The 19,371-nt window shown below is 46.5% G+C and overlaps 1 protein-coding gene across 1 annotated transcript; it reads left to right on the forward strand.

Annotated features, from left to right (window-relative positions):
- The first annotated feature begins 207 nt into the window (after positions 1-207).
- LOC141249519 (collagenase 3-like) lies at positions 208-18,579 on the forward strand. The gene is made up of 10 exons (XM_073669662.1): positions 208-321; positions 2,777-2,964; positions 5,341-5,489; positions 5,572-5,697; positions 7,804-7,965; positions 15,559-15,661; positions 16,129-16,262; positions 16,549-16,708; positions 17,925-18,031; positions 18,482-18,579. The coding sequence occupies exons 1-10, from the start codon at positions 208-210 to the stop codon at positions 18,577-18,579; spliced, it is 1,341 nt and encodes a 446-aa protein (XP_073525763.1).
- Positions 18,580-19,371: the final 792 nt, after the last annotated feature.

A 19,371-nucleotide genomic window follows, 5' to 3' on the forward strand; every position in this document is an offset into this window, starting at 1 on the left:
CCAATATGGTAGAAATGTGTCTATTTTCACATCACAATTCTCGATTCAGCTTTTTATGTTGTTACAAATTTTGATTAAATCTGATTTAGCGCAACCTTGACCTTGAGGAATGTCACAGACTGATAAGAAAGTGCTGTCTCCCTTCACGTGACTATAAATGTAATCGAACAAGTCAACATCGTGCTAAAGTTGTGGGATAGTACCACGATGGGCATCTCCCTAGTGACACTAGGTTTGGTTTTTCTCAACATAGCTCATGCCTTGCCGATCGAGAGGAACGGACTACCGGATCAGAGGATCGTTGCAAGTAATGATGCAAAGGTTCGTATTCTTTTCAGAAGAAAATTTGTATCACCCATATGATACGACACTATGTTGGGGAGTCCACTTTTGACAATGGGCCTGAGCCTGATTTATCATTTTCTTTTTTTTTTTTTTTTTTTTAAAAGGTTGTCCCCTACTTTTACATTGATGACCCATCCTTAGGATAGGTCATCAATATTTGATCGGTGGGGGGTGCAACACTTGGCACCCTCATGATCAACTGTTCCCGGTGTCGGCCAGAACTGCTCAGGTATGGAGCTGCACAGTACAGCTCCGTCAACTCTATAATGGCCACCGCCAATTACTGCACATCCGCCCCCTATTCCAATGAGCATGCGCCACCAACATCGGGAACATCTGATCGGCTGGAGCGCCGGTGGTCGCACCCCCACCGATTAGCCATTGATGACCTCTCCTAAGCACAGGCCATCAATGTTAAAGGTGTAGACAACCTCTTTAAGTCACTTTTCTTTTTTGACATGTGGTTTTGGCTGACGTTTTTTGAACCAAATTCATCAAAATGGCGAGCGTGATTCGTGAATTGCTCACAAAGTCCAAAATTGTCGTTACCTGGCTTTGAGACTTTTTAGCAGGAAAAGTCACACGTTTCACAAAATGTTGCAAAATTTTTTATTTTTTTACTATGGGCATAAAAGTAACAGGCAGGTAATTGCTACCTACCTGCCCAACTGCGATCTCTGCCGCAACAGAGTGGACACAGACCACTCCTGCCAGCAATTCAGTAGCTATGTCATGTTGACAGAACAGCGGCTTCTCTTCAGCTCTGCTCTGGTGAAGTGGCGTGATTGCCGACGTCATACTGATTGACAGGCGGCTCCCCACTGCCTACCTGCTGGGAGCCAGCTGTCAATCAGCATGACGCATGCAGTCACTCCCCATCGACATGGCAGCCCGGAAGAGGAAGAGCAGCTGAATCACCAGCAGGATTGGTCAATGACCGCTCTGTGTTGGCACCGGGGCTCTCAGTGCCGGCGCCTCACAGTGTCAGAGCACTATTAACCTGCAGATTAACCCTATATCTGCAGGTTAATGGTGTTATTTTACATGATAGGTTTCCTTTAAAGTGAAGCTTTGGCGTTAGGGTTTACAGAGTCACATTAGGGTTTACGTGCATAGTAGAACGGAGCCAAAGGCGATATGTGTCTAGAGAAGAATTATCGTCCTGCTTAAAATGTCATGGGATGGGAATTTCTCACAAATTCCATATAACATTATATATAAGGCACATAGAAGTACATTACGGTCTTAAACTTGGTTATAGGTGCTGTATATTAGTGTGTATAGCATGGAAAACTTAATACAGCCATGTGTATAATGACCTAGACACATTTTGTATGAAACTGTATTAGGGCGCTTACAGAGATATTCTTCCTTAGGCTTGTTTCAGACTACCCTACAATGCTTTTTTTGTTTTGTTTTTTTTTCATATCACAATCTGTGTTAAAATTAAAATGTAGAAATCTTTAAATTTTCATACCGGCCACATGGGCTATTCTACAATTTTATTTCCTGTTTTTTTTTTAAGAAAGCAACACGTACATTAGCAGCAATGAACAGACCCCACCCTATCTTTTGTATTGAAGCATCTAATGAGCGTGTGCATAGGGCATTGTGAAGGGAAGGGGACAGAATCAGCTGTAACATCACCTATTGTGATTGGTGGATCCTGTGCTGTATATGGATGTGTTACCTATCATTGTAATCCTGTCTCTGATGATAAGGAGCCTGCTGTAAACTCTTCTAGAAAGGACAGGAACTATGAGTCTAATAAAGCTCCCATACCCAGCGTGAAAATTGCAAGATATTTTTTTTTTTAATAAACATCATGATATGTAAAAAAAAAAAATAACATAAATCATTGGCAAAACTTAAAAAAAAATGTATTTAGCAGAAAAAACTGATATAAAAATAGATCATTTTCTGATTCTGCAGTCCCGTCTATAGAGAGGTAACTTGAGATGAGCTTCCACTTCTCCTCTGCTTCCTAGTTTCCTTATGACCAGCTCAGACCAGCGGCATGATGTTCCTAACTGAGCTTTCTCCGAGGCTGATAGTAGAGAAAGCTTTGGAAGAAAATCAGTGGACAAACCTTGGTTGCATCCAGCAACTTCAGAGCAGCGCTCTCTCCTTACTTAGGTAACCGGTCACTCTGAGACTGCAGTGGTGACCGTTAAAGTAGACAATGAGATGTACACTATAAAAATCTCTCTGTTCTTGAGAACGGAAAGAATTTCGAAGAATAAGGTTGTAAAAGTTGTTTGTTTTTAGAACCAATTTTATGCATTTAGCAACTTGAAACAACTCCTTTAACTTTTCCAGGATGTCCACCAGAATGGAAAGATATCATGGACTTATTGACGTGATAAAACCTAAATGTCCCTTTAAGTCCAAACATGTCTTGTTTCACAAATTGACCAAATTTTCTCTGTAGGGACAAGAGAATATAGAGGACATGGTCACACACACGAGACTTCTACAACCTGGAAACATCATGGATCTGCTCTTCAACTGGGGTCAAGACAGTACGATGGATGAAGCCAGATGTGGGGTTCCTGATGTCGCAGAGTATGTCGTCATTGGAAAGGATTTAAAATGGAAATCCACAATCATAACATACAGGTAAGGTAGAATAATTACTTCTATATTTTCAGGATCTATGGGCCAGGACAGGAGGTAGGCAATGTAGGCAGCTGTCTAAGGCACCATTGATTTAAAAAGCGCATGCTCACTATAAGATGTGTCTTTTCTGAAGAGTAGCATAAAACTCTCATACTTATTTGCTTACAATGTGGTAAATTTTGGGGAGGAGGAGAGACCGGTTTTGGTCCACATAGCTTATAGCAAGGTTGAGTAGGACGAGGCTTCTTTGAATTAAACTCTTAAGATTGAAGTGTGCTGCTTCTACATAATATAGAGTAAATTATGTATAAGTTAACGTAAAGAGTAATCGTCATTTTAATTTTTATTACATAAATCAATAGTACACATGAAAATCAGAAATTTTGTGATATATCTCATCAGAGAAATCTGCTTCTTTCACTTATTTTTCATTTATGGGTAAAATCTATCTTCAGTGACAATCGATTTCCCCATTACTGAGATAGGAGATGGCAGTTGGTGTTTTTCAAATTCTATAGATGAGGGAGGAGCTAGAGGCGGATACAGACATTCTGCTGCAAGTTCTCCTGAAATGACAGTTACAGTTCTCCATAGAACTTTATAAGCACCAACTGTCATCTCCTATTTCAGTAATGGGAAAATCTGTGTTCCATGAAGACAGATTTTACCTGTGAATTGAGAATTTTGAGAATCAATGATCAGTCCTGGCGGAGAAAGAAGCAGATTTCTCTGATAAGATGTATTATTTCGTGTACTATTGATTTATGATTTACTTTTTAATTAAATGGTTCTATAATCTTTCAGATATTTAGGCTTATCTGGGTCTTCTTAGAGCCAGACCTGTCAGCTTCAGCTCTAGCGGGTTTTCCCATTCAAGTTCTTCATGGTCGCACATTCATTTGATAATATTTCACAGCCGATCACTGGAAGTTTCTAGGTCTTGACCTGCAGCGAACAGACAGGTCAACATTCTTCAGCGGACGTTATATACAGTACATCGCCGAGATTAGATCTGTTCGGCTCCCTAGGTGTTGTGCATCCTCAAAGCTCAAGGTCTGGGTGGAAACACGGGCCACGGGCGTTTTTTTGCAGCAGGCAGATGAGGCACGCGGGAAACAGGGAGGAGACAACCAGACAGTCAGGAGTCCCAAAACAGGTAGCAGAGGTCCTTGAAGCTGCAGGCAGACACGTAGAAGTGGTCTTGGAAAACCAGGAAAAGGTAGCAGAGATCCTTGAAGACCGGGAAGAGATAGGAGAGGTCCTGGAAGACCGGGAACAGGTAGTAGAGGTCCAAGAAGAACGAGAAAAGGTAGGAGAGGTCCTGGAAGACCGGGAACAGGTAGGAGAGGTCCTGGAAGATCGGGAACAAGTAGGAGAGGTCCTGGAAGACCAGAAACAGATAGCAGAGATCCTGGAAGACTGGAAACCAGATAGCAGAGGTCTTGGAAGATGAGGAACAGGTAACAGAGGTCCTGGAAGACTGGGAACAGGTAGAAGAGGTCTTGTAAGACCAGGAAAAGGTAATAGAGGCCCTGGAAGACCGGAAACAGATAGCAGAGGTCTTGGAAGACCGGGAACAGGGAGCAGAGATCCTGGAAGACGGGGAAAAGGTAATAGAGGTCCTGGAAGACAGAAACAGGTAGAAGAGGTCCTGGAAGACGGGGAAAAGGTAATAGAGGTCCTGGAAGACAGAAACAGGTAGAAGAGGTCCTGGAAGACGGGGAAAAGGTAATAGAGGTCCTGGAAGACCGGAAACAGATAGCAGAGGTCTTGGAAGACCGGGAACAGGTAGCAGAGGTCCTGTAAGACTGGGAACAGGTAACAGAGGTCCAAGAAGACTGGGAACAGGTAGCAGAGGTCCTGGAAGACTCGGAACAGGTAGCAGAGGTCCTGGAAGGCTTGGAACAGGCAACAGAGGTCCTGGAAGCTTGTGAACAGGTAACAGTCATAACTCTGGAGCAACTAGAAAGTCTTAATACCAAGACACAGGTGTGGGTCTTGGTAGGCCTTATATAGACCCAGGCAGATAATCCCATAAGATCACGCCAGGACATCTGCAAAGCCCTACGTGAAGCATAACAGAGTTCAGCAGACCGGGGTGAAGGGGGGACAGCCCGGATCTGGGACAGGTGCATAACAAAATCTTAGGTACCACAATGGTGGAAAATGGTGAGAGCCAAGCACAATATAAATACTCAGTCTTATTTTTTTTAACATGTAGCTTTATGAAAAATTTCTGTTGTACAATCAAATGAGGGATTTTACAAAGACTGACTTTTTTACTTCTGTGACATATTATATGATCATGATATATGGCTCAGTATGGTGTTTTTTTTATCTGAAAGAATCACAGTAATCTGACTTTGCATCATGTAGGATAGTTAATTATACCCCAGATCTGCCACCAGCTGATGTCGATCGGAGCATACGCGAAGCCTTGAGAGTGTGGAGCGAGGTGACCTCCCTGCAGTTTATACAGCTTCATGGTGGAGATGCTGACATGATGATCTCCTTTGTTACCAGAGGTGACGCTGTTTACATAGATGTATAGGAATATTCATATGAATGTATGTTAATCGTATAAGGATTTTCTTTCATCATCTCTAGAACATGGAGATTTCTTCCCGTTTGATGGCCCTGGAAGGGTGCTGGCTCATGCCTTTCGTCCTGGTGAACGCTTGGGTGGAGACGTTCATTTTGATAATGAGGAAACTTGGACTGTGGATTCAGAAGGTGAAAGTTTAATCTTTGTCATCCCGGAGGTGTTACTTAACGGGGTTGTCCATTGAAGATAATAGAAAAAGAAAAAAATAGCTAACACAACAGCAGGTGCAAGGATCATCTGCTCTGTGTGCAGCAATGAAAGAAAACAGAATAATCCAGCTCTCGCGATCCAGTAAAATGTGGTGAAGACTTTATTAAGTATTCACCATGATTAAGGCTGTGTAAGCTGAAACGCGTTGGTTGCCCAGTGTGTCTGCTGGATGTGCGACATTAAATATTTTTAATTGGTTCAAATAAAAGAAGACTTTTTATCACATTTTCCGGCTGGATTTTCCCTTTTTTCCTCACCATGTGAAGTCTAGTCCAGTTCCAGACTACTCTATGTGGAATCTACATGAGCTTCTAGTGTGCACACTTCCGGTGAGCTGACTTATCCTTTTTTTCCCCTCCCTCCTCTTGCATTTTGACTTTATTAAGTATTCCACGAAAACAGGACAAGGCACAAGTACAGAAATACAACGCGTTTTGGATCACTTATGATCCTTCTTCATGGCATCCTTCTTCATAAGTGATCCGAAACGGGTTGCATTTCTGTACATGTGTCTTGTCCTATTTACGTGGAATACTTAACAAAGCCTTCTCTACATTTTACTGGACCATGGGACCTGGATTTTTCTGTTTTCTTCCATTGAAGATAAGTTATAAATCGGTGGAAGTTCCACTGGCGTAACCTTCACCGATCGGACGAACGGTGCACTTTTTACCCTCTTTTAGATGGAAAAACCTACAAGAAGCAAAATGAACAAAAACCCTGCTTTAAATAAATAAGTAAAACGCAAAAGTGTATTTAAATAACATAGGTTTCTTAGTTACACTATTTTTGATCAAAAATAGCATAAAAGCCATCCTACCACGGCAAGGCGGCCCCCTTCGGGATAGTCGTACTCTGTCTAATATTAAAATCCTTACTATGTGTGAAAGTTGACCTCAGTGTATGAATAAGGGCAGACAAAGGACCGGGTCCTGAACTGTGGACACCAGCCTAGGGAAGCTATTTGAATGTAATTTCCAGCTCAAGGAAGGGAGGCCACACCCTGGCTTGCACAGAATGCAAAAATACAAAGAAAAAAACACAAAAATTGAGCTTCATTTAAGTTGGTATACATGCAGCACATAAACGCATGTTCACAATGGCCACAAATCAGAAAAAAACTACAAGAAGAAGAATGGCAGTGGGATGGCTTTTATGCTATTTTTGATCAAAAACAGTGTTACTAAGAAACCTATGTTATTTAAATGCACTTTTGCTTTTAATTGATTTATTGACAGCAGGGTTTTCGTTCATTTTGCTTCTTGTAGGTTTTTTTCTGATTTATGGCCATTGTGAACATGCGTTTATGTGCTATATGTATACCAACTTAAACCAAGCTCAATTTTTGTGTTTTTTCTCTTTTGGATGGAGCAGCATTGCGCTGCCCAACCTCCTATCCATCAATTCTCTAAGGGGTTATTCAGCTTTTTCCTTCAGACCCTTAAAAAGTTAATAGTTTGGCAGTTAGTCCTGCACACTACGACTCCAAGCTGACGAGAGTAACAGTGCCCCATCGAGGACAGATGTGCCTTGTTCTGCCGATTGATGCAGGTCAAAGCCCACCTACTATGTGCCAGTTATAAAACTGGTGGTAGAACTGGTGGCAAACATCAAGGCCTGAGAACAACTGTGACATTTTCTCCCCCAATAGTCCCACTCCCTTATAGATCAGTGCTATTTTTTAAAAGATGGTTTCCAAATTCAACTTTGCCTTCATGAAAAAAAGAAAAAAATCACCCAATTTTTAATCTCTTTGCCAATTTTCTATATGTACTAATTTTTTCTATTTCTAGTGACTTAGATAACGTTATGGGTTAATATTTAATATCTATGGGTAGCAGGGGTTAATCTCATGTATCAATTACATTTTGCATGACATATATGGTACTTGAATTGGCTCTATCTCCTTTGTGAATAATTTTGGTGCCTTCGTTCCGATTTTTCAATGTCAACTATGGATATTATGTACACTCCCCCGAGGAGCTTACACTTTGAATGTCATATTCCTTTATTTTCCCCTTCAGACTTCAATTTATTCTCAGTGGCTTTACATGAATTTGGGCACTCATTGGGGATGGCACACTCCAGTAATCCTTATGCTCTTATGTACCCCATGTACAATTGCTTCAGTTCTGAGAACTTCACCCTTCCGGCCGATGATGTCCTGGGGATACAGGAACTATATGGTAAATGTAACATTAATTTTAATTTGTATTGCCTGTTCCTTTGTGGTTTTTTTGGGTCATATTGGAATATATTTAAGGTGTATGGATGGGGGTGTGCCATGACTCTCCTCAACAGTTGATGTAAGAACAAAAAAGTATTGGGCATGTTGGGTATCTGCATGCCCAATCCTCTGGGAAGACAAGCTGCATTCTGGCAGTGACAGACTCCCCTCTCTCCAATAAGATGACATGAATGTTCTGCTCTGTCAAGTGAGCATATGTATTGGAGAGATCAGGAGTAGTGTTGAGCGAGTATGTTCTATTAACCCTTTCACCGAGTATGCTCGGGCCGAGCTCCGAGTATTTACAGCTGCTCGGTGATAAGGTTAAATTCCTCCCGTGTGCATGATTTGCAACTGTTTGACAGTTTTATTACATGGGAGGAATGTCTATTTCTTACACATTCCTCACATGTAATAAAGCTGTCAAACAGTCGCAAATCATGCACACGGGAGCGATTTAACCTTATCACCGAGCAGCTGTAAATACTCGGAGCTCGGCCCGAGCATACTCAGACAGAACATACTCGCTCAACCCTAATCAGGAGGAATAGCTGCTACTTTCCCCGCTGTCTGGTCTTCAGACTTTGGAACATGAATTCAGCTGGGCTAAACACCCTATTCTGAATCTTTAATATCTTTATAAGACAAATTTAGTAATAATTCTAGTCCCACATCTGCCCACTTTGTGCAATAACTTTTTATTGAACCTGATTATAAGCTGAACTCAGGGTGTTCTAATGCTAGAACCTCCGGTGATCAACTATGAACTGTGTGAGAGCGAGTGTTCTATTTCCCTGCAGCACCTCCACTGGGGAAATGAAGTATTACACAGTTGTCACAGAAAACAATGGGCTGCCCATGTATTGTAAAGACATGTTGGCTGTAGCGCCGGCGTCCCTGCCCTCTGCTAGGCAGGGACGCTGTTCCCCTCACCTCCCTGCTCCGTGCCTGGCGTCCTCCTCCTGCTCTGCTGGCAGCGCGCGCTCCTTCCCGGCCACTGTGCTTAGGGCGCGCACGCGCGCTCTCCCTTCCTCTTAAAGGGGCCGCGCGCGCCGTCCTAAGGAGTCCCCGGCCAATGGCCGGAGGACTTCACCATATATAAGGCACCTCCTCCAAAATGGAGGTGCCCGAGCAATGTTGTTGCACTGTTCTACTCTGCTTCAGCCCTCAGGTCCCGTTGCCAGTTACCTGCCAGTTACCTGCCTGATTCCTGCCAGAGTCCTGCCAGTTTGCTGTCTGTTTCCTGCCTGTTATTCCTGCTACCTGCTTGCTAGCCTGAGGTCCGACGGTCTGCCTTACAACTCCTGTCAGTCTGTCTAAGGACCAGCTTGCCCGCTCACCTGGGAGCGCACATCAGCTACCTGCCTGCTTGCTAGCCTGAGGTCCGACGGTCTGCCTTTCTACTCCTGTCAGTCTGTCTATGGACCAGCTTGCCCGCTCACCTGGGAGCGCTCCTCCGCTACCTGCCTGCTTGCCTGCCCGGAGGCTCCGCCGTCACGTGCTGTGACCACCAGCTATTCCAGAGACTCTTGCCCGCTCACCTGGGAGCGCTTCTCCGCTACCTGCCTGCTTGCCTGCCCGGAGGCTCCGCCGTCACGTGCTGTGACCACCAGCTATTCCAGAGACTCTTGCCCGCTCACCTGGGAGCGCTTCTCCGCTACCTGCCTGCTTGCCTACCTGGAGGCTTCGCCGTCACGTGCTGTGACCACCTGCTATTCCAGAGACTCTCGCTTGCTCACCTGGGAGCACACATCCTCCATCTGCCTTGCTAGCCTACCTGGAGGTTCAGCCATCACAGGTCGTACCTACCCTTTACCTAGAGACTGCCCCGGTCACTTGCCGTGACCTCCAGCCCGTTCACCCAGAGACTGCCCCGGTCACTTGCCGTGACCTCCAGCCCGTTCACCCAGAGACTGCCCCGGTCACTTGCCGTGACCTCCAGCCCGTTCATCCAGAGACTGTCCCGGTCACTTGCCGTGACCTCCAGCCCGTACACCCAGAGACTGTCCCGGTCACCTGCTGTGACTGCCTGCCTGGTCGCCACCCGCTCCCTTACAAGGACCGCCCCCTTGTATAGTAGCTCAGAGGTTCCGCCTCCCAGACCCGTTACAGTTTGCTCGGGCCATGGAACCCGGTGGCACCCAAGCTCCCTCGCTCTCGGACCTCTGTCATGAACTGTCCCGTCAGAGGTCCCAACAGGAGTCCATCCTGGGTCACCTGCGGAATGTCAATTCTCGCCTGGATACTCTGACTGCTCCACCAGCAACCACCGCCAGTGCCATGACTCGCAACCCGGCAGCTCCGCTGCCCACCAATACCATGGTATCCTACCCCGGACCCCGGCTTTCTGCACCTCCTCGCTTCGGAGGCGACTCCGCCCAGGCTCGGGGCTTCATAAATCAGTGCACCCTGCACTTTGAACTATTGTCCCACCAGTTTAACTCCGACTGGGCCAAAATTGCCTTCATCATGTCCCATCTCACCGGGGAGGCCCTGGCCTGGCTAAATCCTCTATGGGAGAGAGGAGACCCCCTGGTGTCCGACTTGCCTGCCTTCCTCACGGCTTTCCGGAAAGTCTTCGACGAACCCGGACGGAAGACCTCATCCGCATCATCTCTGCTACGCCTCCGTCAGGGAAGTCTCACCGTGGGCCAATATGCCATACGGTTCCGTACCCTTGCCTCGGAGCTGGCCTGGGATAACGACGCTCTGGTATCCGTCTTCTGGGAGGGTCTGTCCGGCCGTATTAAAGATGAACTTGCCGGTCGGGACATTCCTACCACTCTCGATGACCTAATAACTCTTGCCACCCGGATTGACCTACGGTTCCAGGAGCGTGCCAAAGAGGTCACCCGTGAGAGGAGGTTTCCACGTCTAGCTCCTACCTTTCAGAAACCCGTCACTCCCTCCGTCTCTCCCCAGGTACACTCTCCTGAGTCTATGCAGGTCGACCAGACCAAGATGGTCAAAACCCGTCAGGACTTACGCCGTGCCGAGGGGAGCTGCTTCTACTGTGGCAGTAAGGAGCACCGGATCCGTGCCTGCCCAGAGAGGTCGGGAAACGCCTGTGTCTAGGTTCGCTCAGAGAGGTCGACCTAGACAAGAATAAATCCTCTCCATCTCTGCTGCTGTCAGTTTCAATCGTCTGCGGGGAGAACCGTTATTTCGAACTAGCCCAACTGGACTCTGGAGCAGCCGGGAATCTTATTTCACAGTCCCTGGTAGAGAAATACCGCATCCCCACCAAACCTCTGGCTGTACCCTTGTCTGTTGCTACCGTGGATGGGGGTCTCTTACCACGCCCCATCCAACTCATCACCGAATCCATTACTCTACAGGTGGGAATGCTGCATTCTGAGAGTATCTCCTTTTATGTTCTGCCTGGACTCTCTCACGCCCTCTTGCTAGGTCTACCTTGGCTCCAGAGACATGCGCCCGTGCTTGACTGGCAGACCGGAGAAGTCCTTCGCTGGGGACAGGACTGCCATAAGACCTGTCTGGTTCCCGTCCATCCCGTCCGTCCTTCTCCTACCCCAGCTAATCTACCTGGACTTCCGATTCCTTATTGGTCTTATGCTGATGTCTTTAATAAAAAGGAAGCAGAGACACTACCCCCTCATAGACCATACGACTGCCCTATCGACCTGTTACCCGGTACTACTCCTCCCCGTGGGCGTATTTATCCATTATCCGCTGCTGAGACCCGGTCGATGTCCGAATATATTGAGGAGAATCTGGCCAGGGGATTCATCCGGAAATCTACCTCCCCGGCGGGAGCAGGCTTCTTCTTCGTAAAAAAGAAGGACGGCTCTCTCCGTCCCTGTATAGACTATAGAGGCCTTAACCAAATCACGGTGAAGAATAAGTACCCCCTTCCGCTCATTCCGGAGTTATTTGATCGTCTGAGAGGGGCTAGAATCTTCACCAAACTGGACCTCCGTGGGGCGTACAACCTGGTTCGTATCCGTCAGGGGGATGAATGGAAGACGGCATTCAACACCCGGGACGGCCACTATGAATATCTGGTAATGCCCTTTGGTCTCTGTAACGCTCCTGCCGTCTTTCAAGAGTTGGTCAATGACATCTTCCGGGACCTTCTCTACTCCTGCGTAGTGGTGTACCTGGACGACATCTTGGTCTTCTCTACGGATCTCCAGACTCACCGGAGGGACGTTCGTCAGGTCCTGCTCAGGCTCAGGCAGAATCACCTCTTCGCTAAATACGAGAAGTGCCTCTTTGAGCAGACCTCGCTTCCGTTTTTGGGCTACATTATTTCTCAGACCGGCCTACGAATGGATCCAGAGAAACTGTCTGCCATCGAGAAATGGCCTCGACCGGAGGGGTTGAAGGCCATTCAGCGGTTCCTGGGCTTCGCCAACTACTACCGCCTCTTCATACCACACTTCTCTTCCCGGACTGCCCCAATTTCCGCGCTCACCCGTAAGGGTACTGATCCCAAAGAGTGGCCGCCCGAAGCAGAGGAGGCCTTTCTTTCCTTAAAACAGGCCTTCTCTTCCGCCCCGGTGCTGCATCGCCCGGACGGCAACAAGCAGTTCTTCCTGGAAGTTGACGCCTCCTCCTCTGGAGCCGGAGCGGTACTTACTCAAAAATCATCTTCCGGGAGGATGGTAACTTGCGGCTTCTTCTCTAAACTCTTCTCCTCCTCAGAGCGCAATTATTCCATAGGAGACCGAGAGTTATTGGCCATCAAACTGGCATTGGAGGAGTGGCGTTACCTGCTCGAGGGGGCTCTTCACCCGGTAATAATTTACACTGACCACAAGAACTTGGCTTATCTCCAGCATGCCCAGAGACTTAACCCGCGCCAAGCCCGGTGGTCCTTGTTTTTTGCTCGCTTTGATTTTGTTCTTCATTTTCGCCCGGCTGACAAAAACGTCAAGGCGGACGCCTTGTCTCGATCCTTTCTGGTGTCTGATCTCGAGGAAGATCCGAAACACATCATCGATCCCGCCAGAGTAATGCAGGTGGCTCCCGTGAGTCTAAATCGTCTCCCTCCCGGAAAGACGTTCGTATCAGTACCTGATCGGGAGAAGATCCTTCACTGGGGTCACTCGTCTAAACTGGCTGGCCATGCCGGTCAGAAAAAGACCCTCCAGCTTATTACCCGGCACTACTGGTGGCCTACCCTGCACAAGGACGTAATAGACTTTGTTTCTGCCTGTGTGTCCTGCGCCCGCAACAAGGTTCCGAGACATCTGCCAGCCGGTCGCCTCCTTCCGCTCCCAGTACCTGCTGCCCCCTGGTAGCATATAGCAATGGACTTTATAACAGACCTCACAGTCTCTGCCGGTTGTACGGTCATTTGGGTGGTCGCTGACCGCTTCTCCAAGATGGCTCATTTCGTTCCCCTGCCAGGCCTCCCGTCTGCACCCGAGCTAGCTAAAGACTTTATTCGTCACATCTTCCGTCTTCATGGCCTGCCCCTCCACATCGTGTCGGATCGTAGGGTACAGTTCACCTCACGCTTCTGGAGAGCCACTTGTAAACTGCTAGACGTCACCCTGGACTTCTCTTCCGCTTACCACCCACAGTCCAATGGTCAAGTGGAGCGGATCAATCAGAACCTGACCAGTTACCTCCGGCACTTCGTTAATGCCCATCATTCAGACTGGGTGGATCTCCTACCATGGGCCGAGTTCTCTTATAACAATCACGAGAGCGAATCCTCCTCCAAATCCCCGTTTTTTGTAGTCTTCGGTCAGCATCCTCGGATTCCTTTTCCTGTCTCCACCTCTGTGGACAACCCGGCTGCGGAATCTCTCGTTGGCAAATTTTCCTCCATTTGGGAGAGTACCCGATCCGCACTCCTTCAGTCGTCCGAACGGATGAAAAGACACGCTGACAAAAAACGCCTGGATCCTCCACAATTTCGTCCCGGAGATAAAGTCTGGCTCTCATCTAAATATGTCCGACTCAAGATACCTTCTTACAAGTTAGGGCCTCGGTTCATCGGCCCCCTGGAGGTCATCAGTCAGATCAACCCGGTGGCCTATAAATTGAAACTCCCGGCCAACTTACGGATCCCTAACTCCTTCCATGTATCTCTCCTGAAACCTGTGGTACTTAACTCTTTTTCCAAGTCTACAGGTACGCCTCCTGCTCCGGTTTCTGCTGAGGACGAGTTTGAGGTAGAGAACATTCTTGCCACCAAAAGGGTAAGAGGAAAGACCTTTTTTCTAGTAGATTGGAAGGGGTTTGGTCCTGAGGAGAGAACATGGGAGCCCCGGGAGAACATCCATGCCCCTCTTATCCTTGCTAAATTTCTGTCTGGCCTAAAAAAGGGGGGGCCTAAAGGGGGGGGTACTGTAGCGCCGGCGTCCCTGCCCTCTGCTAGGCAGGGACGCTGTTCCCCTCACCTCCCTGCTCCGTGTCCGGCGTCCTCCTCCCGCTCTGCTGGCAGCGCGCGCTCCTTCCCGGCCACTGTGCTTAGGGCGCGCGCGCTCTCCCTTCCTCTTAAAGGGGCCGCGTGCGCCGTCCTAAGGAGTCCCCGGCCAATGGCCGGAGGACTTCACCATATATAAGGCACCTCCTCCAAAATGGAGGTGCCCGAGCAATGTTGTTGCACTGTTCTACTCTGCTTCAGCCCTCAGGTCCCGTTGCCAGTTACCTGCCAGTTACCTGCCTGATTCCTGCCAGAGTCCTGCCAGTTTGCTGTCTGTTTCCTGCCTGTTATTCCTGCTACCTGCTTGCTAGCCTGAGGTCCGACGGTCTGCCTTACAACTCCTGTCAGTCTGTCTAAGGACCAGCTTGCCCGCTCACCTGGGAGCGCACATCAGCTACCTGCCTGCTTGCTAGCCTGAGGTCCGACGGTCTGCCTTTCTACTCCTGTCAGTCTGTCTATGGACCAGCTTGCCCGCTCACCTGGGAGCGCTCCTCCGCTACCTGCCTGCTTGCCTGCCCGGAGGCTCCGCCGTCACGTGCTGTGACCACCAGCTATTCCAGAGACTCTTGCCCGCTCACCTGGGAGCGCTTCTCCGCTACCTGCCTGCTTGCCTGCCTGGAGGCTTCGCCGTCACGTGCTGTGACCACCTGCTATTCCAGAGACTCTCGCTTGCTCACCTGGGAGCACACATCCTCCATCTGCCTTGCTAGCCTACCTGGAGGTTCAGCCATCACAGGTCATACCTACCCTTTACCTAGAGACTGCCCCGGTCACTTGCCGTGACCTCCAGCCCGTTCACCCAGAGACTGCCCCGGTCACTTGCCGTGACCTCCAGCCCGTTCATCCAGAGACTGTCCCGGTCACTTGCCGTGACCTCCAGCCCGTACACCCAGAGACTGTCCCGGTCACCTGCTGTGACTGCCTGCCTGGTCGCCACCCGCTCCCTTACAAGGACCGCCCCCTTGTATAGTAGCTCAGAGGTTCCGCCTCCCAGACCCGTTACATTGGCTCAAGTGGTAGATGCTGCTTGTAAGGCTAATAATTGAGGGATTTACTAAAACAGACAGATTCACCAGCTCAGACAATCCCTTTAAATAACAGTGTATTCCTGTGATAGAACATGTACAATTAATTATACTTTGTTTTCAGGTTCCAAACCCTCCAGTGTTATAACTCCCACAATCTGCACCCTGGAGGTACCTATCGATGCCGTGGCACATTGGGAAGGAGGCATCATTTTCTTTAAGAATAGGTAAACCCTGTTGAATTTTGTAAACTTTTTTTGTTTTCTTCAAAAGAATCAATACCAGTCTGAGGCTCAAGAGGTAGTTGTTCTTCATTCGTAGAATAACTTAGTGGCCCATGCACATGGGAAAAAAAAGGATTGGGCCTGTTGGATTTTTACATGCCCAATCCTTTGTCTTCTAGCAGATAAGCTGCTGAGAGACGTTTCTGGCAATAGTGCGTTCGTCTCCCCCAATTGAAAACGCACGGAGCCTAGGAGGTATTCTGAATGGGGTCTAGTTATACTCTGCATCAAGTCTAGCTCTCTATTAAAGTCCATAGCTGCCCATCGATTTGCAACGTGTAATGCTTCTTTCTTCCTGAAGGGGCACTGCAGAGAAGCATAGAGTCGGCTCGCCAGGAGAAAAGGATGTGATTGACACTTTGTAGGTTTCCATTCAAAGATGACTTCACTTTTCTTTATATTTTTGGTAGGCATGTGTGGTATCACCATCCAAACTTATCTGCACATAAAGCAATCCTAACAACTTCACTGTGGGAAGAAGTCCCTGATTTCATAGATGCCGCCTATAATTACCCAGTCAAGGACTCCATATTGATCTTTAAAGGTGAGTTTGCAACCAGTATAACTAATGAGGTTGTTGTGGATGTGAAAAGTATTTTGTTTTTTTTCCAGAAAGAGCGCCACACCTGTCTTTAGGTTGTGTCTGGTATTACAAGTCAAACATATTCAAGTTAATGTGGATAAGTTGCAATTCCAGACAAAGCCCACTGACAAGTGTGGCACTGTTTTTGAAAAAAATAAAGCATGCCCATTGTCTAAACCTGTACAGAACCAGAGAAGGGTTGTTACTGATGAATTACATCTCTTGTAAATCCATGACCTGCCATCAGGACGACAGTTCTGGACTGTCAGTGGATGGAACCAGAAAGTTGAAGAACCTGGAGATATCGGTGACTTCGGCTTCCCCGAGTCTGTGGTGAGAATAGATGCTGCTGTCCATGATGAGGAGAAACGAAGAACCTACTTTGTTACTGGAGACCTGTGCTGGAGGTAGGCTGGGAGAGTAGAGGACACAAATCTTAGTAAGTCAATTCACTTGTCACAAAATATATTGGGAAGAATTTCCCTCGAACTGAATTTGCCTATCTGCTGCCCATGTGCCGGCAACAGAAATGTCTTCCATGTCCGAGACGCAAAGTAGGTCTGGGATAGGGTCCAGCATCTGTAATGTGGAGGTAGATTTCTGTAGCCCTTAGCTTCAATGTTTCCCTATACGAAAGATGAAGAAGGAAAAAGGTCCCTTTTTTTTTCAGAAATGGCACCACACCTTTTGTTGGGTTGTGTCTGGCATTACAGGTGAGCTACAATCAAGATAATACCAAACAATACCCAATGACAGAATGACACTGTTTTTGGGTAAAAAAGAGAAAGTGGACACTTTTTTCAACTTGTCCAATACAATATATAGACTGTTTTGATGTCTTATATCCTTTATAAATCCATGAACTACTTTTTGGGATATTGCCTCTCAATTAGTGATGAGCGAGTATGTTCGGATAACCCTTTTGGCGAGTATACTCGGGCGAGTACCGAGTGTCTTCAGCGTACTCGGTGATATGTTTGAATCACTCCCGTGTGCATGATTTGCGACTGTTTGACAGCTTTAATACATGTGAGGAATGCTTGTTTCTTACACATTCCTCACATGTATTAAAGCTGTCAGTCGCAAATCATGCACACGGGAGCGATTCAAACAAATCACCGAGTACGCTGAAGACACTCAGCACTCGCCCGAGCATACTCGCCGAAAGGGTTATCCGAAGATACTCGCTCATCACTAATTGACAGGCAATATCCCAAAAAGTAGTTCATGGATTTATAAAGGATATAACGCTCATCACTATTGTCAATGGATTGAACTTGAAAATTAAGAAAACTGAAGATACTGGTGACTTTGGCTTCGCCAACTTTGTGATCAGGATAGATGCTGCCATCCATCATTTACTTGCTGATGTGTCCAACTAAAATCATGATGTCACCAGGATTCGCCCATGACTTCAAGATATCCCTATAGGAAAGTTGTAAAATCTTCCAAAATTCAATATGGACATTTTTTTTTTACTAAGGTCACAAAGTTTTTTTTTTTCCATCCTGCCAACCTCTCTTCTCCTTATCCTATAGTTATACATATGGCCACATCCCAACACTCATTCATCATGTTTTCTATACCATGTTCTGATAATATTTTCCTACGTTTTTTCTTTAGGTACAATGAAGAACAAGGACAGATGGATGGTGGATTTCCTTTGTCGCTGGAGTCACAGTTCCCTGGTGTAGGAAATAATGTGGATGCAGCTTATATGCATGAAAACGGTAATTTACACCCCATAAACATTCAGGTGAACGAGGTATAATAGGACTGAGACGTAAAACTAGCTGAAAGCTATTAAAGGAGTTGTCCAGTGATCAGAAGGTGACAGGCGCTGATCATCTTGCATTATCAGGGTATCCCCAATCAGCGGACTAGCTCAATCTCAGAAATGCAATAATTCTGCAATGTCTGAACTAGGCCTACGTGACATCATTGCATTTCCATCGAATGCTTAAAGCTGCAGTAAAACTTTCCCTGAACTCTGATTGCATTAGTGAATTGCATATAATACATTTCTCTAAAGTTTTCATGCAATGCATTTCCCTAATATTGTAGCCCAACCCCTTAACTATAAACTTACATTACAAAAATTTGCACAGGTTTTTTAAAGGAATTAAATAACACAAATACAGCATGGATAACACTCTTAATTATGATCTTCTCTCATATAGGAAACATCTATTTTTATCGTGGAGAAACTCAGATTGAGTATGACCCAAGAATTCGCCATGTTACAAATGTAAAAGAAAATGTCTCTGTCTTGTGTTAAGAATCACAACTGTATCAAATAAGACCTGTCACTTTCTCAAAAAAAAATTGAATAAAGTACCTTGTAACATTCCCTGAGCACACTTGATTCTGCTGTTTTTTTCCGTTTTGCCACGCGTCGCTCTATTGCCGAGATATTCACATTTGTTTCTTCTGGAGCGCAGTATGTGAAATTTCTACTTGCAGACCAACTGGGTGTTTGTTCATAGTTTTCTCTGGGGGCGTGCACTTTCTCCCCTCCCTCCGAGATGCTGCCAATCACAGCTCAGCAGCCTATGATACTGATAGACTGCTAGATCAGTTACTGAGCTGTGATTGGTAGCAGCATCTTAGAGGGGTGAAAGTGCACGCCCCCAGAGAAAACTCTACAGAGATTTCACATACTGCGCTCCAAGTATCAATATCTCTGCAATGGAGCGATGCAGCCCAAAAAGGAAAAGAACGGCAAAATTAGGGGAGCGCAGAGATTTTTACAAGGCATTTACATACATTTTTTTTTATTTCAGTATCACTACACTCACTGAAATCACACAGCTGTAAATGACAACTTTATTTATATTAACATATGGTTAACCTCTACTTTATTTTATGCATAATTGCAGTATAAACCCAAAGGCTTGCCGGTCAGGGACATAGATAGATAAAAAAGGGTTACATGATCACAACTCAAGGTAGGGCAACCATCATTGTTCATGACAATGGAACCAATATTCTTGGACAAGAGTATTTGACACTGGAACCCTTGCCGAATGTTGTAGGGGATAGTGTTTAATATGGTTTTTGGGACCTTAAG

This window comes from Phyllobates terribilis, unplaced genomic scaffold (assembly GCF_046119375.1).
Source record: "Phyllobates terribilis strain yellow unplaced genomic scaffold, ASM4611937v1 Scaffold_2__4_contigs__length_985480577, whole genome shotgun sequence".
NCBI lineage: Eukaryota > Metazoa > Chordata > Amphibia > Anura > Dendrobatidae > Phyllobates > Phyllobates terribilis.